The sequence below is a fragment of the Miscanthus floridulus genome, chromosome 15 (assembly GCF_019320115.1).
Source record: "Miscanthus floridulus cultivar M001 chromosome 15, ASM1932011v1, whole genome shotgun sequence".
NCBI classification, from domain to species: domain Eukaryota; kingdom Viridiplantae; phylum Streptophyta; class Magnoliopsida; order Poales; family Poaceae; genus Miscanthus; species Miscanthus floridulus.
Window position 1 is genome coordinate 69,820,259 of NC_089594.1, and position 21,035 is coordinate 69,841,293.

General features: G+C 40.4%; 2 protein-coding genes, 1 non-coding gene and 2 pseudogenes across 3 annotated transcripts; 2 read left to right on the plus strand and 3 right to left on the minus strand.

Annotated features, from left to right (window-relative positions):
• Nucleotides 1-1,922: 1,922 nt before the first annotated feature.
• Nucleotides 1,923-1,995, minus strand: TRNAK-CUU (transfer RNA lysine (anticodon CUU)). Its single transcript has one exon. It is a non-coding gene; the product is annotated as a tRNA-Lys (tRNA).
• A 202-nt stretch (nt 1,996-2,197) lies between these two features.
• LOC136506790 (diacylglycerol kinase 1-like) lies at nt 2,198-6,802 on the minus strand. The gene is made up of 8 exons (XM_066501680.1): nt 6,617-6,802; nt 5,021-6,159; nt 4,265-4,631; nt 4,103-4,179; nt 3,329-3,448; nt 2,921-3,085; nt 2,677-2,814; nt 2,198-2,585 (listed from the first exon to the last, which is right to left on the minus strand). Exons 2-8 carry the CDS (start codon nt 6,146-6,148, stop codon nt 2,436-2,438), a joined length of 2,145 nt encoding a protein of 714 aa, XP_066357777.1. The 5' UTR covers nt 6,149-6,159; nt 6,617-6,802; the 3' UTR covers nt 2,198-2,435.
• A 4,813-nt stretch (nt 6,803-11,615) lies between these two features.
• Nucleotides 11,616-12,815, plus strand: LOC136506653 (protein ANTAGONIST OF LIKE HETEROCHROMATIN PROTEIN 1-like; annotated as a pseudogene).
• A 201-nt stretch (nt 12,816-13,016) lies between these two features.
• On the plus strand, nt 13,017-16,628 carry LOC136507611 (uncharacterized). Its single transcript, XM_066502280.1, has 5 exons — nt 13,017-13,161; nt 13,422-13,732; nt 13,818-13,896; nt 15,540-16,111; nt 16,554-16,628. The coding sequence occupies exons 1-5, from the start codon at nt 13,017-13,019 to the stop codon at nt 16,626-16,628; spliced, it is 1,182 nt and encodes a 393-aa protein (XP_066358377.1).
• Nucleotides 16,629-17,893: 1,265 nt separating this feature from the next.
• LOC136507612 (L10-interacting MYB domain-containing protein-like) lies at nt 17,894-20,518 on the minus strand (annotated as a pseudogene).
• Between the last annotated feature and the right edge of the window lie 517 nt (nt 20,519-21,035).

The window sequence follows — 21,035 nt, forward strand, 5'->3', positions numbered from 1 at the left end:
CTCTTCACTCGTAGTATAAAAACTTCGTAAATGGTATGAAATACTAAACTGAAACTTATTTTCTTGTAGTGGAGAGAAGAGAAAGGAATGAAAAGAGACCCATACAAGGATGATCAACTCTTAGAGCTCGTCGGCGACCTTTGCAACTTCACATTGGACCAGATTGTACACGTCAGAGGCGCCTACCATGACCGAGAGTCTGACTTAGGTACAAATCCTCAGTACCAACACCTTTGTGAGACTGAAAGGCTAGCTCTAGGACGTTGATAACAATGTGTATGGAATTTATATATTTAATGATGGATTGTATATATTCATGTGAATTGGACTTGTAATTGTAGTTTATAGAATACTCTTATGCTTGTAGTCGCGGTCGCGGGGTGTTCGGCAACGCGAACGTTGGTCACGGGGCGTTCGGCAACGCGAACGCGGTTCGGAACGTTGGTCGCGGGGCGTTCGGCAACGCGAACACTGTTTGGAACGTTGGTTGTGGGACGTTCGGCAAAGTGATTTTGAATTGAAAATTTGATTTTTTTTTTTTTGCGGAAAAACGTACTGTAGGGGCGGTTCTAGATTGAACCGCCCCTACAAATACCTGTTTGTAGGGGCGGCTGGTACTACAGCCGCCCCTACAAATCTATTTGTAGGGACGGCTGGTAATAAGAGCCGCCCCTACAAATAGATTTATAGGGGCGGCTGGAAACACTAGCCACCCCTACAAATCGATTTGTAGGAGCGGCCTGAGAACCGCCCCTACAAATGCATGATTTGTAGAGACCCTTGCGTAAGGGCAGCTGGGCAAACCGCCCCTGCAAATGGTCTACAACCGCCCTTAGAAAAGCTTTTTGGCGTAGTGAATTGGAAATATGGTTTCTATGTTTTAGTGTGTCTATTATTGCACACGCTTTGTCTATTTTACGTGCAAATTGACCATGTGACACTTAAAAGCCATTATTGGAAATAATAAATATTAATTTAACACGGTTTAGCATTGTGAGGAAACGACAAATTCGTCTCTCCTTTAGCACTTAACAACGTCCACGGACCACGGCAAAATGACGGTAGTATAGGCATGGCAGGTTTCAGAGCTGAACATGTGAATGAAGAGGTGAAATGTCATCGTCTGAAGAAGGGACAGTACGGGTGTCATCAGTTGCAGAGCTCACCTGAAACCTGAAGGAGAGAAGACGCCGACCCAGTCGTCGTTGGAGGGGTTCGGATGCGAGAACTCGACGACCACCTAGTCACTGCTCTGACCCTGGAACACCACCAAGTGACCATGTCCCAAGCCGAGAGACGCACGATCAGTAGCAAGCACGTTTTCAGTTCGAGGAAATGGGAGTGAGCAAGAGATAAGTGGTACTGAAGAAGAGAAGGTGAGGGAAGCAGGAGCACCTTGAGGCCAAGAACCGTGGGGTGAGCATTGATGCTGGCCGAATCGACGAGAGCGGCCGTCGCCCTCTCGATGGCGATCCTCGACAGCGGCTGGTGGCCGGCGTGCAGCACGTCGGCGCAGCCCAGGATGTGTGCAAGAACCGCCCATAGCGCCACCAGGAGCCTCATTGCGTTTGCTATTTGCTAGTGCTGGTCCACAAGTCGAGTCGGATCAATGAGGGGAACTGAAGATGAACAAAACAGGCTTCGTCTCGTATATATGTATGTACCTCTGGTGAAGGAAGCATTGGAAGCCGCCAGCTCTGACCGGCATCTCAGCCAGCCAGTAGGCCGACAAGTGGGCTCCAAGACAAGGATGGTTCCATGAACCGGTTGGCCGCGAAACGAAAACCAAGAAACTCAAGAACATGGTTTTCGAAACCAAGACAAGAAGAGGAATGGAGCTGATCGAGTACAAAATGAGCAAACACACGACAAAAATGAAGACATGTGAAAAATGCAACAGAGCAAACAACAAAAAGTTAACCCGCCCACCGTGGGGCTCGAACCCACGACCACAAGGTTAAGAGCCTTGCGCTCTACCGACTGAGCTAGACGGGCTTGCTTGCTACTGCCGCTAGTATAAATCTATTTTACTTTTCTTATATAGGGCAAACAGGGACAAATATACAAATTATGTGAGAAGATGAAAAATGAAACCCAGTACAATAACAAAGCAGAAAAACCTTTGTTTAAAGTTTCAGCAATCCATACGAACGGTATCAGAATTTCCAGCCTCAACAAGCACAAGAGCACACAGATAAGCTCTTCTAGTGCAATAAGCAACTAAGGCTCAGATCATCCCAATAGGGTGTACAAAATTTTACACAGAATTATACACAAGCACAATCCAATCAGGCATAAGATACCAAGACCGTATGTACAAACGACCAGGCGGTGATTCCCTAGTAGCCCGGAAGGAAGCCTCTGGCAGCTGAGAACGTGAGAGAAAGCTATAGGGTGAGCTACACACAACTAGAAGCACTAGCGTTAGAACTGTCCTACAAAAGCCTAGATGCTATCTCCTGGAGCAAAGTCCTCTTCTGCGAGGCTGAGATAATGCCACTGTTCTCGGCTTTTTCCAAGATGTCGGCCATTACCGAAGCGGCATGACCGAGTGGTTCTTCGGAGACTCTCTTAAGCATGAAGGCCTGCACAAGAGAGGCATCGTTGTAGGCCAGGGAAGACAGGAAAAACGCGGATGCAGTTAAATGTTTATAAACTAAAGGGAGAGAGGTGAACCTGGCTATGATGAGAAACCTCTATGGTGCCCGGCTCCTGGGACCATGGCTCTCCATCAACTTGAATTGGCATTGTAGTACTGATTTCAACCTTTATATGATGACCTTGGGCTAATCTTTTTGCACGAGAAAGCCCAATCTAGAGCAAGTTTAGCCATTATCCATTAATCGGTGGTTAATTATTTTATTATATCAGGTAACCAACACCATAGAGCCTAGAATGAGGAAGATTACTTCTTCCATACCTGCAGTCTTCCGAGATGCAGCATTCCTGTGAAGCTAACAACTTCCAGTTTCTTGTCATGCATGGACTGAGGGAGGTAAGTGTCAGAGACATCATCCTCGTTCTTCCAAAGGTCAACCCCTCCCATGTAGCTCCTGATGTTGGCGACAAGGATACCTTCAGAGTCCTGCAAATCAAAGGAATAAAAAGTAAGGCCACATAGTTTTACTAGAAGATGCTTCTCCAATATGTTCAAAGGACATAAGAAGCCTGCAAAAGTTCCTTGAAGTGTAGTAACTATATTTCGTCATTATTGTGCATAACTGGGTTTCTTATGAATTCTTTCTTGCAGATATGCCAGTCAAAATAATTTGTTTACGACAAAACGTAAAAAGAGCAGAGAAGAATAGTCACAATGCAATGCACTTGCCTGAGGAATATCAATTTTGGATCCATCTATCTCGAGCTTGACATCCCAAGGAAAACAATCAAATGTGTTATCCATAATGTTCTTTGCTCCCTCTCTTGCATACAGCACCTTGTTCATAAACTACAAAAATAGTTGTATCCTATTCAGGGATAGGAAAAAACTGTGTAACTAATACATAGAATGGTGCATGTGCAGAATAAACAGCGTGAAAAATTGTCAAGCATGGGAATATGATTACCATATGAAAGTTCAACTGTAGCAATTAGTAATGCAAACATGACTACATGAGTCTTCAAAAAGTTAGCAAAGAAAATAGATTATCAAGATTTGAGTAAAACCCATTTTCAGATTGCCAAAGCAGTGTATAAGATAGACCTATTCAACAATTTCAAACCAGCACTACTACATATTTTCAGATATATGTGCTACCAAACAGTAGTTAAAGCAATAGGAATATTTAATATTTCCAGCACTACTAGCGAGTTTAAAAACCTATACTTGTACATTTGATGTAATAATATCTATTATACTTTATACAGATATAATAATCAACAAACAATATGTACAGAAGTTAAAGCCCTCAAGCTTGTACATATTGCCTTATGCTACTCTGAACACTAAATTTTCATAGCATAATTTGTCCAAGAGAAACTGGGAAAATAAAGAACAATAGAGCATTGTCATCCTTGCAAAAGTGCAACACAACTCCACCAACAAGTGCAAAGGAGTCAGGAAACATAGCAGGGAGTCAGGGTGCAAGTAAGCAGGTGTTACCTGGCTATAAAACCGTTCAGGGTTCTCTTCCCTCAGATTGTGTATATCTAAGGCAACCTTTGCATCACAGCCAACCCCTGAAAAAGCAAGAGTATTATGGTTATCTGACTATGCAGGAATCTACTAAAGAATCTTAGCAAATAAATAGTTGCATGGACATACCAAAGTAGTTGTTCATAAATTTTGGTGGTGCCATAAGTTTCCCTTGGTTGTCCTTTATGGTGATCTTCCATCTGTCAAGAACAGTGACTGCTGCATGCTCTACATCTTGCAAAACTGAGAATAGACCTCCCCGCTTCTCAATAACACCAAGGCCACCACCCCAACATAAAACCCTAGCAAGATCATTACCAGTACCAGCTGGAAGGATGGCTACAGGAGGTGGAGTTTCAAACTTCTGTTTCTCAATGGCATCCAAAACCCATCCAGCAGTGCCATCTCCACCACATACAAGAACTCTGAAATGGGTTACCTTCCGAAATAAAGCTAAACCAACATCTGGACCTTGCTGTTTGCTCAACTCGAAAACCTAACGGAAATGAGTTAGTACCATAATAGAAAGTTGCTTCTAGTTATATCATCAATAACCACCAGAACCAATAAAATGAATCAGTTTAAAAAGACAAGGTGGAGGATTAACTGAACTTAACTAAGCAACTTGAGCTAAACTTTACCGATACAAAAGGTTGTGCACAGAATAAAGTTTTGGATAAATCGAGTATAAGAGGATTTATTAAAGCTGCAGTCAGCCCTAAAGATATATAAGCCACACGATAACATTACTTGATTTGTGCTAAAAAACAAAAAATATATATATATAAAATAAAAAGGGGTGCTAGATGTGTCAAAAAAACAGAGAAAATCTACAAGGAAACTTACACAACTGAAAACTGGTTAAAGAGCTTGAAGCATACCAACCTGCACAGGATTAAGAAGAATCTGCAGGCGCTGTCTCAGTGAATCACCACTCTGTGCACCACTTCTCTTGTTAATGAAAACTAGAAGCGGCCTAGAATCAGAAGGCACGTTGATAATTTCGTACTTCTGATTGTTCTGTACATGAGAATTCTCACGTTGCACATTTGATCTATTAGTTGTAGCTGCGTTATCTGGTACATGTTGCTTATCTTTCTCTGATTCAGAGCTTTGATGTACCTCATTGAGTTTGCCATTGGCCTGATCATCCCTCCTCTTTGCTGCGCTGTTTACTTCTTGTGAATCTCCTTCAACATCAGATGGTAGCTCAATAGCCCCAGAGCTATCTGAATCAGCAGAAGCACTACTCCTTTTGTACCTTTTACTACGAATCAGAATTGTCTCTCGGACAGTAGAAGCCAATTCATTAGCCCCATTTGTGATAGAACTCAAAATCCCAGCACCTGTCCAATGAAGCTCCTTAACACAAAGAGGTGATAATATCAACCGCTTCAGTGGTCCCAAGTCACAGATATCACCAGTTTCCTTGGCCAAGCTGCTGTGACAATCAACATGCACCAGCCTCTGACACCACATACAGTACCAAACCGGAGACCCCGCAAGGAAAGCCCCATTGCAAGATTCATCACAGTAGCAACAGAAAGAGTCTTCTTCAGAGTGATCCGCACTGTCGATCCATTGCACAGCCCACTGGTGAAGCACATGGTCCAAACCAGCCATAGATACACACTTGCAATCCTTGTGTGCATTCCCCGAGCAGCTCGGATGCGCGGCGGCGCTGCAGATATCGCATTGATGGATGGTCCCCCCAGAGTACTGAGGAGGTGAAACGGACTTCAAGCACACACAGCATTTCAGGCCTTTACTGCGGGGGACAACTTCTTTCCTCCAGATGTGGGACGCAGCGGGCACCTTGTCCTTCCATTTCTTGTACCTCTTGGCCCTGGCCTTGATAGCCTTTATCAGGCTCAAGCTGATTTTCTTGTTCAACTGATTGACTGTGTAGTAAATTGTCACCGCACCAACAAATGCGAAAACAACAGTGGCAATTATCACAGACCAATACTCCGAGACGTACGCCGAGACACCGACCCAGCTAGGATGCAGCATCTTGTGTGTCCCTGCACCAACCATCAGGTAAGGAGACAATTCACTGAAACAAATTCAGTGTGGTGGTGGGGAGACCGATGGTTCTACAATACTAATAAGCAAAAAAATTGTGTGCCTATCATCTAGACTCTAGTTATGATTCTATAGTGCTGTATTGCTGTTAACTTTTCATTCCAAAGGGTTGGGACTTGGGAGTTCTGAACCTGCAAGCGCCCATTCAGCGGCTTGCCAATAAAACAAAAAAAGGTCACAAATCCCACACCTAATACAACTTATTGAATCCACACAAAATGACCGAACGAAGGCCTCAGCGAGATACAGCCTCGAATGAACCAGCAAGTTGCGCACGAAATAATCCTCCTCGAAACCCTAATCGCTAATCTCACCGTGGCAATCGCAATGAACAGCCGGAAAGCAGGCAGAACTTGCTGTTTGTTGCATAAAACAGAGCGGGGAGAGGGATCTTACGAGATCAGGACAACCGGGGGAGAGGATGCGGCTCCGGAATCGGGGATCAGAACCAACCCGCTCGTGCTCACATTGCGATCCTCGAACGGCCCGCTCGCTCGCCGGCGCTGCTGCGCTTTCCCCCTTCAGCCCTTCCCCTCCCTCCGCTCTCCGATTCGCTGCCGCAGGAAAGGCAAAAGCCGCGGGGCCTGCGGTAACAATAATAATTGATAAAAAATAAAAATAATATATTATACTAAATTAATGGGGGATTAGCGAGGTTAAGCCTGGGCAAAATACCCGATACCCATTACCCGTACCCGAATTACCCGAATCCGGACCCGAATTACCCGAACCCGAGGTACCCGATACCAAATTCGGATAGCGATTTTGATTACCTGAAATTAGTTTAGGTAATTCGGGTAATATCCTCCGGTACCCAAACTACCCGAACTACCCAAAGATTTGATTTTGTCTTTGTATTTATTATGTGTTGTTAGCTGAACCATTTAACTTATCACTTTATTAGAATATAATTCTCTCTATTTGAATGAGTGACTGTAATATATTATTCACTACAAATTGCTATTGAAATTCTATACAAATTGCTGCTGAAATTATGTATAGATCGCTACTGAAATTTAGTGTAGTTTGTTGTTTTCTGTAAATTTGGGTATATCAGGTAATACCCGAATCCGAACCCGAATTATTGGATACCCGAATTTGCGGGTAGTATTTTTTTTTTGAGGATAATATCAGATAGCAATTTTCATTACCCGAATTTTGAATTATCCGAATTACCCAACCAAAAAAAATCGGGCAACCCGAACGCCCAGGCTCGAGCGAGGTAATTGCGCCGGATGTGCGGGCTCGAATGTCTCGGGCCACGTCACGAGGGCGCGATCATGGCCGTTGAGGGAGGAACGGACGGAGGAGATTTGGAGGTCACACGTGGGGAGGGGAGCAGGTTTGATTCAGGCTGTCTCGGGGGCCCACCTGCAGTGTGATGGGACGCCGAGTCGAGACGCTTCTCGATGGCGTGCTTGACGCGCCGATGCTCGGGCTCAAAATTAAAATCAAACAAATTTTAATAATAATAATAATAAGTTATCTTCTAGAACATGGAATTGCTCTGAATTGATTTCATTACTAGACCATATTTTATTTCACGTGCTTGGCCGGACCCAAAATCTCTAGAGCCCACCAGAATTATTTTTATAAATTCATTCTTTGACAACAATAATTTCATCAATAAAAAGATTCAGAAAAATATGCTCCACTCGCTAAATGAACATGCAGGATTTAAATTTCACCATTTCAAATGACAAAAAATTTTCTTCCCGGCAATTTAGTTGGATGGATTTTTCTATTGTGCATAGTTGATCTTAAAAATTTACTCACTCCATCCAAAAAAAATACAACTATAAGAGTTATGCAAGTCAAACTAGCTTAAGTTTGATTATTTTTTTAGTGAATAGTTATTAATATTTATATCTTCAACTAGGTTTACTAAAAATATATTTTATAATTAATTTAATGATACTTATATAGTATCAAATGTTAATATCTTTTTACTCTCTTTGTCCCATAAAAAGAGTTATTCTTGCTTCCTACAAAGTCAACTATCTTTAATTTTGACATATATATAACAAAATATTAATACTTATGGTACATAATTAGTATCATTGATAGATCATTGAATATATTTTTATAATAAACTTTTTTAGAGATATTCTATAAATCTAGTTAAACTTAAAAAAGTTTTATCAGCACGAGTCCATGGTTCCTAATGCAAATATACAAGAGAGAAAGAAAATATAAAAGTGGTTAGGATGATTAAAATTAATCCTAGATTGTGATGTAAAATTGTCTTTCTATATTTTAGGACCGAGATACTCGAAACTGTTAGAGGAACCCAATAAATATGCTTCAACTTTTTTAGCCACTTGAAAAACTTGTTGATTTACTAAGTGTTTTTTTTTTGAACAATTGAAGATGCTCTAACTCCTTTCTCTTCCTTTAGATTACTACTATATATATCTTCATCCAGGATCGAAGACCGCAGTCTCCTCCAAGTCTCCGAATATATTATTCTTAGGGCCTCGTTCGTTTCCACCGGATTGGCCCGTTCCCGAGCCCGTTCCGGGCGGATCGCTGCGGCCCGTTTTCAATCCGGATGGGAACGAGACTATGCGTTCGTTTCGGGCCGGCCTGGAACGAAAACTGGCCCGGAATCAAAACTGGCTTCTCTTTTCCCAGTCTCCACGGCCCGGAACGGAACCACACCTCCTACCATCCGGATCGGCGCCGGCTCCCTGTCTCCACTCTCCACGACGCGAGCACGCGACGACGCAGTAGAGGCGACGGCGGGACGGCGCGAGGTGACCACGGGGCGGCGCGGGGAGACCGCGGGGCGGCGTGAGGCGACGGCAACCCTACGTCCTCCCCCTTCCTCGTCCTTCTCGCCGGTGATTCCCTCGCTCTCCCCTTCGTCCTCGTCCTCTCTCCCTCCTCTAGGGTTCTTGGAAAAGGAAAAAAAACTCCTGCCGGCCGGTGAGGATGCTCAGAGGTGGGGCTTTAATTTGTGTGGGGAGCGGAGTGGCTGGGGGAGGGATGGAATCATGGGTCGGTCGACCTGATCTGAGCTCGTAGTGCTGTAGCTGCTAGCTTCTGGACTGCTGTAGCTTGTATGCCTCATCTGATTTTGGGGAAAATAGAGAGCAGAGGGAGAAGTGTGAGCTGCTACTTCTGGCCTAATGTTGATCTGCTCGTGATGAATAAGTAGCACAGAGAAAGAGAGAAATTTGCCCAGGTGCAGAGGGGTGTAGGGAGGTGCTAGCTTGCTGTGCTCACGTAGAAGTGAGTGGAGAAGGAATAATTGATAGAGGTATATGCTTGCTGCTTGCTTGTTTAGTGCTTAGTTGGGAGCATTTTGGTCAGTTACTTCCATCGTTTAGATGTTAAGAGAATGAAAAATTGATTTTGGCTAGATGGCTAAAAAATGGAAAAAATCATGATTGTTTGATTTCTCGTAGTCAAAGGTAGCAATGTGTATGGTGCTAACCGTGATATGCAAGTCTAGTCTGTATTATTAAAAATCAGTACTGCCATGTGCTAATTTTCATTATATTGAAATATTCACATTTACTTATTGTGGGGCCTTTCAGTTCTGTTAGTCGAAGCAAAAATATTTCTGTCGAAGGACACCCCATGTGATCTTGCATTCTTTAATATTTAAATCAGCTCCATACTAAAAATTTTATATTATTAGATGTAAATCTCTAGCTTGATTGGCATTTGAAGGACACATTGAAGGGTCTAAAATTGATTTCTTGAGTTATGGGGGTGGATTGATTGTGCACTACTCATACTGGAGTGATCCATCTAGCTAGCTTTACCGGTTGACAGCCATGTTCTAAGGTGGTTTTGCTGGTGCAGTGCATCAACAGGATTATATTCAGGCATAAACACATGCAGTAGTGTCTTCTGGAAACAACACTTTGCATCATCTCTTGGTTTGACCATCTGCTTGCCTAGACAGTGTCGCCCTGTCGAAACGAAATACTAATGCATTATCTTCTTTTTTAGTATTAAAAATGCAACTACTTCGGTTGTCCTTCTGTTACTACCGGTAACGTTCCATACTCTAGTTCCTGGTACCTCAAATATGAAACAATGGAATGTTCCTTGCCCTTCTGTTGAATGTTTTTATGTTTAATGAATTTGGTCACAACTCACAATGACTAGGAATTCTCCACTTGCTGAGGATTACCTCTACTTGCACTTACTATTTGTGTCTCAGTATTAAGTAAACTCTAGCTGAGGGAAAGCTTATATTTTTAGTCTGCAAATTAGAAATCCACAAGTGTGTCTCAGTATTTGTGTCACAAGTGTAGGTCGTTCCCTCGCACAGCAGTAGATACTCCTGCATTTTAGAAATCCACAAGTTTCTATGGGTCCTTTTTTTCTTCCTGCCCTTCTGATTGTTCAAGCAGCTGCACCAACAGTTCTAACCGTTTTTGTTGTTATTAGTCCACACCAACCAATGTAGTTTCTGCTTCTGCGATTGATACTTCACTGTCAATTTGTAAAGGTGTTGGGTGAAGCGTCATGCATATGGTGCTTTTATGATAACCAGAGTTGTGTACTGCAATGCGATATATTGTATACATTTGGTTGTAACTTGGCCTTTTTGGATGTAAATCTATAGGTTTTCTCGACATGCATGCAAAGTATATAATCCTAGCATTTTACATGTGACATGCTTTTGTGTTGTATAGCAGAATACATATTCTTGCCTTAACTGTGGTTGTGGACTGTACTTTGTAGTTTGTTGAACAAGTTGTGGCCTGTGGTACAAACTTACTGCATACTTGTTCTGTTGATACTTCTGTACCTTTGTTTTTTCTAAAAATAGTTAGTAGAGGTTCAGGTCTGCAGGTTGTGTTCTGTGTCTTGCAGACTAAATTTCCAGTTTATGTGTTGGCTGCTTCCTTAGTTTCTTGCAGACTAAATTGAGCTTCTTCTTTGTTTTAAAGGCTTGTGAGTTGTTATTATCCTTTGTTTTTAAGAAGAAAGGTAGGACCTCTTTAGCCTTGCAGTTCATTCGTTGGGTTCAGTAGGGTCCGCAACTTGTCATTGTTTCTGTACCTTTAGTTTTCTGAAGCTCTACATTAGTGCTGCTCCTTTGGTTCAAAACATGCTGCATTAGACATGTGGTAATTGTGTTGGCATTTTTCTACGAACCATATATATAAACTTAAATAGTTTCTTGTTACTTGTAGATCTCTCCAGCACCATTTAGAGTTGGGGAAGGTGAACCTCCGCCTTCTTGGGATCCGGTGCCAACTCCAAAAGGTACTCCAAAAGCTTCTATATGACTATAAGTTTATATATGCTTCTATAAGACGACTATAATCTTTATTACAGCTTCTATATGACATGGTCAATAATATAACTTCTATATGACATGGTTAATAATATTTAGCTTCTATATGACTATAAAATTGTAGGCTTCAGTCCTGCAATGCGTCTCTCACTATGAGATCGTATTAGAAAGAGGAGGGAGGAAGAAGACGATGACATGATGCTATTTATTTTCCCCGCCTTATATCTTATGAGTTCTGCTAGAGGAGGGGAAAAGAAGAAACATCATACTTCGAAAGAAACAGGCAAGGTTAAAGTTCGAAGACTCCTCGAGGGACATGTCAAGAACTGTCAAGTTGCATTTAGGATGGAACCACACATCTTTAGAGAATTGGCAAATTATCTTAGAAGCAAAAGGCTTGTTGTTGATACTAGGATAACTATGGAGGAGAAGTTGGGTTTCTTCCTATACATGTTAAGTCACAACGCCTCGTATGAGGATCTCCAAGTGTTCTTTGGGCACAGCAATGACACCTTCCATCATCACATCAACCACTTCTTCAAGGTGGTCATTCCCGCACTCTCTCGCCGTTACCTTCAAGCTCCTGATCCTAATCAAGTGCATACAAAAATCCAAGACAATCCTAGATTCTATCCATTTTTCAAGAATTGTCTAGGTGCCATTGATGGAACTCATATTCCTATTTCCATAGCCTCTGAGAAAGCTTCTCCTTTTAGAAATAGGAAGGGCACACTAAGCATTAATGTGATGGTGGCATGTGATTTCGATCTCAACTTCACTTTCGTCTCTAGTGGATGGGAGGGATCGGCTACAGATTCTAGAGTGCTACGATCAGCTATGAGCAAGGGCTCCCAAGTACCTCTAGGCAAATTCTATCTAGTTGATGGAGGGTATGCAAATACTCCATCTTTTCTTGCTCCATATCGGGGAGTTCGATACCATTTGAAAGAATTTGGGGCTGGACATCGAAGGCCGCAGAACCCAAAGGAGCTCTTTAACCACCGCCATGCACTACTGAGGAACCATGTGGAAAGGGCTTTGGGGGTGCTTAAGAAGCGCTTCCCCATTCTGAAAGTTGCCACATTCAACATGTTGGAAAATCAAGTAAAGATACCTATAGCTGCTTCCATCTTCCATAATCTGATCCGATTACTTCATGGAGATGAGGAATGGTTAGATCATCAGCCGGATAATATCCCTCCAAGAAACTTTGTTGTTGTACCAAGTGGTGATCAAATGAATGACCTAAATGTGGGTTCAGTACAAGGCAACGCTTTAAGAGACACCATCGCCCAAGAAATGTGGGTTCAGTACCAGCAACATTTAAATTAATCTTTGAATAGGCTGTAATAAGTCAATAAGCTTATAATAAGCATGGATTGTAATTAAGCCGAGACTTCTTTTTAGTCTTTAAATTAGTCTTTGAATAGGTTGTAATAAGCTTTTGTCATGAATAAGCTTGTAATAAACTTGGCTTGTAATAATTGAATAAGCTTGTAATAAGTGAATAGGCTTGTGTCATATTTGACAGCGATGGTTGGAAAAGGCTCCCCGAAGCTCAATATGATTGCAAGGGCGTCACCAAAGTTGCACCGGTTCTTGGGTACAACAAGTGGTATTAAAAAGAAGGCTTCTCCTAAATGCAGTAAGGCAAAGAAGACTGGAGGTTCTCCGAGAGGTATGGTGTTTAATTCTCTGCTATTATTGCTATTATTTCTCTGCTATTATTGCTATTAATTCTCTGCTATTATTGCTGTTATTGCTGTTAATTCTCTACTAAAAAAACTTTCTTGAAGTAATTTTCTTCTATACAGTTTATTGCACCATGTGCTATTATAGTAGTTTTAGTAAACCTGTAACCTATAAACTAGTATTTCTTTACTGTTATTTATATTTGCTGATTTTTGGTAACCTGATGTTTGACCATGGTTTACGTAGTAGTAAAGCAAAGAGCGGACTGGAATCCGGCCCTTGAGAAGTCCCTAGTAGACATTCTCCATGAGTATAAAGATAGTGGCTACAGAGGTGACAATGGATGGACCCCTGAAGGGTGGAATAAAATGGTGAAGGAGTTCCATCTGAGGAACAAGTATGTCAACTACACAAAGAGTCAGATTCAAGACAAAGAAGGACAGCTAAAGAAAGACTATAGGATGCTCAAAGAGACAAGGAGGCAGAGTGGGGCCACCTGGAATGAAGATAGGCATATGGTTGAAGGATCACCATCTATGTGGGATAACCTTGAAATTGTAAGTTGATTTCTTAAAGTAATTCTATGGATATCCTCATAGTGATAACCTCATATTTGATCAATGGTTCTCTTTGAATGTGCAGATATTCCCTAAAATTAGGAAGTTCCGCAACAGTAAGGCAAGATTTCCACTATTTGATGCTTTGGGAGAGCTTTATGATGGTAGGTTCACTTTCTATAGTTGCAAACAGTGTCAATCAATATATTCTTTCTGCTTCTCACTTTAGTATTTGTTTGTTTCTATCTTGCTGATCTATATTATCCTATGATTCACTTGATTTGTATAGTAGTCTTTGATCAAGTATTTTTGGTGACAAAACTCTTTTGACTGCTTCTATAAATAACATGTCTTATAAAATTATTTTCGTAGTAGTGGTATATACAAAGTAACAGCATCATTGACCTATGTGTTAAGTAGTGTATTTGCCCGCGCAATTTTGAAACCATTAGAGAAGTAGCGCCTAAGCTAATTCCTTGCCCACTTCAATATGGATATTTGACCCATAAAAAGTTGTGTTGGTAAACCAGGTTTCACAAACCTCAACTAACAACCAGTCCAGTTATGAACACATATTAAAGTTGATCTATATTTATGGTTGCCATAAATTTGTTAGGACAAGCAGCATGTGGCTGGGTCCCACAGTCTTTCAGCTCTAATCTCCTCAACTAAAGCAGTGTCATGTCTTATCTAATCATTCTTTCTTCCTCATCCATATCCCGCCTTACTTTCGTTCCATATATATATACCATTGCCAGACATGACTCGTTCGACATATGCACACTCCATAGCCCACCGTTTGCTCCATTGGTGTTTCGACATACTATAGCTCTTGTCTTTGGTGGGCTGGGCTCATCCGTGCAGTATGCGTGTGTTTGAAAATTAGCAGCAGCGCAGCACGCATGCATGCATGAAGCAGTGCCTTGGTAAGGATGGCAGTGCCATTCAATAGAGATTTAGTTTAAGGACTTTTCCCGCCAATATTTGGAAACATACACTAACTCATACTCTAAGGATAACATTTTTTTAGACCAAAGGCAAAGACCCTTGCTTATATTGAAAGCAACCTGTATCTGCTGGGATTACCAGCTTACAATGTTTAGCCCACACAAACGTTACCATCTAGAAATAAAAGCGAGCTACAAGCAAAAAGATAACAAAATATAAAGCTCACCATGCATGCTATCCTTCTTGGAGTTTCTTCAGAGTGTCGTCCATGTTCATCTTCTCCTTCGGCTTAAGTTTCTTCCACTGTGACAAAAAAAACCATGACTTTGTGAGCTACAACTTTGGCAGACTTAATGAGGTGATCATTAAAACCCCAGTCATTCCTAGTTTTCCACAAGCTCCAGGCCACACTGGCCAGAACATGGAGTATAGTACTATCTCTAATGGAGCCTAGACCTATTCCAGGCCACACTAAGCATTATACATGTTCTACTAGTTACAGTAATGCTGATTATGCTAGTTACAGTAGATCAAGTATTATCTTGCTGACAATATGCTAGTTACAGTAATGCTTTTCTACTAGTTCTGATGACTAAGCAACAATATGCTAGTTTTATAGAGTTAGGTTATATGCTTCTACTTGTCACAATTTATAGATGTCAGAATAGCAACTCTACATCCATGTTCTTCTCATATGTACTGTGATGAGTTTTCCTTCAGTTCTGCACTACTAGTTGCTCTGATATTCCCCCCCCCCCAATTAACTCCTTCTAGTTGTCATAACTATATTGGTTCTCTTTATACTTGAATTTCATGAGGAAAGACCACTTTCTATAGCTATTTCCTTGTTATCGTGTAGGTCATTTGGCTGAAGGTACTTACAATTTGACTTCTCTTGAGCCACCACAAGAGGAAGCACCACTTCGACAAATTCATGATGTAGATGACTTGGACAACATTGAGGTTCATGAGGTACTAGATGAAGATGATTCAATCACTGAGATACAAGAGGAAGCAAGTGAGGTTGTAGCTATTGAAAGAAATGGACAGCGAGGTTCTCTATCACGAGATGAAGAAAATGAGGTCGTAGCTGTTGAAAGAAGCAGGCAGCAAAGAACTACTACTACTACATCAAGCAAAAAACATGAAAAGGAAGAAAAGAGACCTAAGAAGGGTGAAAGGATTGAAGAAATGATGGGGAGATACCTAGACATGAGGACTAAGCAAGTACAAGATGAGTCTGCAGATCTAGCCAAAGAAAAGGAGGTTGCTGAAGGTAATGACTTCTCTATCAAAAGGTGTATATCCGTTCTGAGCACAATGGAAGTGACAAAGGAAGAGAAGGCAAAAGCATTTGCAGTTTTCATCAAGAGCAAAGAAAATAGAGAGGCCTTCCTAAGTGGGTATGAACTAGATCGAGAAGCAACTTTGGTTTGGCTCAAAAGTGCGATGGTCTAACAGGTCAGTCTACTTAATTGGCAAGTTTTTTTCCTTTCTAGTTGTTATATTGTATCATTATGTGGACATCTCTCTTTGTTATCCTACTGTCTGTAATGTATTCTTCTGCTTTGACTGCTTGGCTTCACTTTATGGTTGTGTTTCATGCAGTTGGCTATGTTTCAATGAACTGTGTTAGTATATCTTTTTTTGGTTGCTTGTGTTCCATAGGTGAACTCCATTGAATCCAAATGGGGAAGAGTGCTTTCAGTTTTTTATTGTGTTAAGCTGTACAGAATGTTATGTTAATATTTATTACATCTGTTATGGTTTATACTTACTTGAAGTGTAGGGTTTTTCATTTTGTCTCTATTTACTTCTATTGATTCACATGCACGAACAAAATTTGTGACATCATAACCTGTTGTCTGTGCAGATGTTCCATTTGATGCTAGCAGGACCTGGGAATTTCTACGTGCAGAATGACATGTTCCGCCTGAACTATGGCTAAGGACATCAGGACTTTCTCTCTGCCATGGCAGTTCGATAGTGTCTTTTTTTAAGAAACAATGTAGTTTATTATTGTGTGGAATGATGTAAACTTTATGCTGCTTTAGTTTCTGTGATTGAGTCATCTATTACAAAGAGTTTTGGGTTCCAATATGGAGCAGTACCTCAGAATGTCATTTTCCTTGCCTTCTGTTGGTTATATACTCAGGCAGCGATGTCAGGTTTATTGATGAACATTGCCAGCAAGTTTTATATCAGATTTATTCCTGTTGCTGTCAGGATGCGTTGCTGAGTCCTTTGTATCTAGAGTGGCGTTTCTATTTTCTTCATCACTACAAACTTTGAAAACGTTCCGTTTTGACTTTTGAGATTCCATGGACTACAGAATCTTCTTTGCTCTGAATCTCCATACCACATGCCAAATGCGCCTGATTTTCGTATCTATACGAAACAAATCTGCCTGCCTGACATTGATCCCTGGCTAACCGAACAGCAGATGGTAGAAGCAGAGAATAGTTACAGGCAGGGATAGTTACAGGCTGGGAATGAGTGACAGGCACGGTTCCACTCATTCCTGGGCTGGAAGAAATCAGCTCCGGTATTAGATTCTCAGCAAACGAACAAGGCCTTAACGTGTGACCATGTTTCCATGCTGCACCTGAATCCATAATTTGTCTCATGTTCGTGACACCGCGTACTTGAACCTAACAATAATAAAGTGTGTTTGTTTGAAGAATAAGGTGATGCATTTTCTTCTGATTTCTCACTTTTTTTGTTTGATTTGTGGAATAGAATAAGTTGGATCCATCACTACCTCATTCCTCACAAGCTAATAATTAGTATATATATAAGGAATAGGTTGAATCTACTAAAATTCATGGGATAAACTCATTGATGCACTATCTTATGAAGCTTGCAGTGATTTCATAAACCAAACACACCAATATTTTCCAGAGTTGCCAGAAGGGGCGGACAAAATCCATCGTAATTTCAAAAGCCCGAACATAATTTTGTTGACGCTCAAATTAGGCCCAGACTGGTTTTAGAATCAACCCATGTCCGTTTTGGCCTAATCGAAGAAAAAACTCTACAAAACAACATCAAATTACCAAATTGGTTTTCCAACGGGATAAGACAATCCCTACTCATTATATAATATGGAATACACGACCGATTGAGGTATATATCCAACTACACAATCAATCTTTTATAAGCTACCCACATTTTACCCCTTATCTCTTACAACCCTTGTTGTCCTATAAATTATCACATCTTCTCAAAAACCTACATGAAGAATAAACGTAGAAGATACCCCATGTAACAAGGAATATATCAAAACATAGGGAAAAGTCAAAAAAAAATAAAGATAGCAATTTTGTTCTATCGATTCATAGACCACAATACAAAACTGATGTTGATAATTTTAAGTCAACAAGATCAATAGTGACATCAAGTATTATGTCTATGGCCATCACATAGCAAAGTACATGGTTTTTTTCTAGACTTTAGATGAAACTAATGATTGAGAAAATAGTACCCATCTCCAGACCAAAATATACAATTGGACAATTAAATATTAATACATGTAGCTAATTTTGAATAACAAGAAATAAATAAATAAATTGGCAATGAAGGCATATGTGTTCTTTGCCAAAGACTATTTCTCCCACATGCATCCCTTCTTTTCTTGGTGTTCCTCATCACTCACTGGTTCTGAGAAGTAGGTAATAAAGCAATAGTTAGGATAATACTGAAATATAAAATGTTTCATACATCTTTTTAGTTAATTCAAAAGAATCTAGGATAGGGCATGGGAGATGTGTAGTACTCCATGCTTCACTTCACAACACTGTTTAACATTCTGCATAGGTTAAGTGCAAGTGGTAGCTAAAATAGTACATATCAAAAGAGCAGAACCTATGGTAGGAAAAAGAATTCAAAGTAGGACAAGCGTATTCTAACCATAGGAAACTACTGTACTAGTTTGTAATCAACACCGAATTTTGTTGTTTTAGTGAACTTTTGACAACAAACACCATATCTCATTTAATAAAAACGACACTAGCTAGATGGATTGCATCTTTGACAACAAACACCATATCTCAGTGAACCATTGAATCTTTGACAACAAACCCTAACAAATCATATATCGACATCCAAAGGCAAGTGTGTGATAACATATGAGGGGTCAAGAAAAACGACACTAGCTAGATCGATTGCATCAGCTGCTAGCCAACCATCTACAAAGCTAGCAACAACATACATACGCAGCAGGTGGCTAGCCAAGAAAATTGGAACTTTGTATAAGTAGAACACTACATCTAGTCACGTTCTAACACTACAATAGGTCATCTTCTAACTATGAGTCTTAGCTCCTTTCAATAAAACAGTCTTAGCATCAAATTAGTCTCATTATATAGGTTCAGTTAAGATGATCTAATGCTATAAGAGGAGAAAACAAAGATGACAAAACAAACATATCTAGTGCTAGAAGAAGAGAGAAAACTAAGGCGACAAGCAAACACACCTGTGAATTTTTTTTCTTTAGCCAAATTAGTTGAACATTTGGATTTTTTGTCTTCATAAATATTTGTCGATTCATCTTAGATTGGAAGAGCTCATTAGCATCTGCCTTCTGCTCATCAGTTAGGTCTTCCATGCCATCCACAACATCAATGCACTTCTCCACACAATAATCATCTTCTTGTTTCTTCTTCTCATCTATTATGATCTTTCTAAACTCTATGAATTCGCTTATTTTAGTAGCCATTTGACTTTGCTTCCGTATTTTTTCACTAGCACCTTCTTGGTCCTCTAGATTGAGATTGGATGGTGCAGATTGCACTCCCGGGCCCTTGATTTGAGGAAATGGATTTGTACCACTAACAACAAAATTGATGCCAATGGTATCAGAGGCAGCAACAGTGTTTTGCATACTTTGTTCAGTGTGCCTTCTTTTAGCTGGAGGTCCTGCTATCTTGTTAGGAGGACGTTCAGTCGATGTAAAATTCAAATCTCTAGTGGTGATATTTCCTATTAAAAAATATCATATAAATTAGATGCTAGACTAAAGGAAAAATTACCTCACAACTCTAACACTCTTGTTTCTAAAGAATAAGTTAATCTATGATGTTAATCTATATTGACCAGCTACTGCTAAGAGTTATGATCATAAAACACTATCCAAACTCCAATGCATAATCTATCAATCCCGACTAGTGACCATATGAGTCATGACAGCAGAATATAAAATTGCCAAACAAACAGGACAAGCACACAACTCATATTCTAGTGCCAAATAGGACCAAGGGCCGAGGACTAGAACCAAGACAGGAATTTTTTAGCATCAAATCAGATCAAAAGAGAAACATTTGCTGCATTATGTGATCATTACATGCATACAATGATGCCAAGTTTTCATATAGAGGAAATTACTTCTTTTGGAACTTACTAATACTTTCGCATTCCCCTATTAAATGCAACAAAACAACATTTTGGTTAGCTTTTTAAAAGAGTGAAGACGTAACACAAACATAGCTAGCTTTATAAAGAGTGAAAAATGACTAACCTCAATCATTTCATCCCAAATCTTTGGTTTGGCAATAATCATGCATAATGACTCATTCCAACTAGCATCACTATTTTTCCTAGCATCTCGTATTATCTTGTAGTTCCCTTTCAACTCCTTTTCCTTTGATTGCATTTGCTGTTTTGTAAAATGAGCCAAAGGAAACTTTTCATTGAACTGTTTGGTGATATTTCTCCAACCCTCTCTTGTCCACCATTTTGTTTCTTATACATAGGGATATTGGCATGTTCCTTCATTATGTCCACAAGTCCTTTCTCATATGTGTAGCTCCATAGAGCCCTTATACTCTGGGATGTTGACATGGCTGAAAATAATGAGACATAAATGTAACAAGTTAAAATGCTGATAATGATGAACAATGTTTTAAATTACCATCTAACTATTATAGGCAGCGCACATTGCTTGCACTATTTGATCTTGTAGTGTGTTGCTATCATTCGATTACATCTCATTTGGGTAATCGTTACCTCCTCTGGCAAATCAACAAAAGTGGTTGGGTCGGTATGTTTGTGGTTGGTGGTCTAGCCAACTATCTTGTGAAAGGTCCTAATGGTTAGAGGGGAGAGTGAATAGCCTATAAAAATTTATACAACAACACTAAGCAAAACGGTTAGACAAATATGAGGCGAAGTGAATGTTGCGCTAGCCTACTAAAAATGCATGCCACCTACCACAATTCTAGTTTCTATAGTCTCTAGGCATACAAAGGCTATGTCACTACACTAAGTTAGTGAGCTCTCAAAGATTAACTAAAGAGCCTCACTAACCACTAGACAAGACACAAGCTAGCTCTCAAAACTAATTACACTAAAGAGAGTA

Excerpts from the sequence above, each read along its gene's own strand:
- LOC136506790 (XM_066501680.1), bottom strand. The coding sequence starts at position 6,148 with ATGCTGCATCCTAGCTGGGTCGGTGTCTCGGCGTACGTCTCGGAGTAT. Across the intron at positions 4,180-4,264 it reads ATTTATGAACAACTACTTTG|GGGTTGGCTGTGATGCAAAG; the intron begins GTATGTCCATGC and ends TTGCTTTTTCAG. Across the intron at positions 3,449-4,102 it reads CTGAACGGTTTTATAGCCAG|TTTATGAACAAGGTGCTGTA; the intron begins GTAACACCTGCT and ends CTATTTTTGTAG.
- LOC136507611 (XM_066502280.1), top strand. The coding sequence starts at position 13,017 with ATGGTTGGAAAAGGCTCCCCGAAGCTCAATATGATTGCAAGGGCGTCA. Across the intron at positions 13,733-13,817 it reads TGTGGGATAACCTTGAAATT|ATATTCCCTAAAATTAGGAA; the intron begins GTAAGTTGATTT and ends TTGAATGTGCAG. Across the intron at positions 16,112-16,553 it reads TAGATCGAGAAGCAACTTTG|ATGTTCCATTTGATGCTAGC; the intron begins GTTTGGCTCAAA and ends TTGTCTGTGCAG.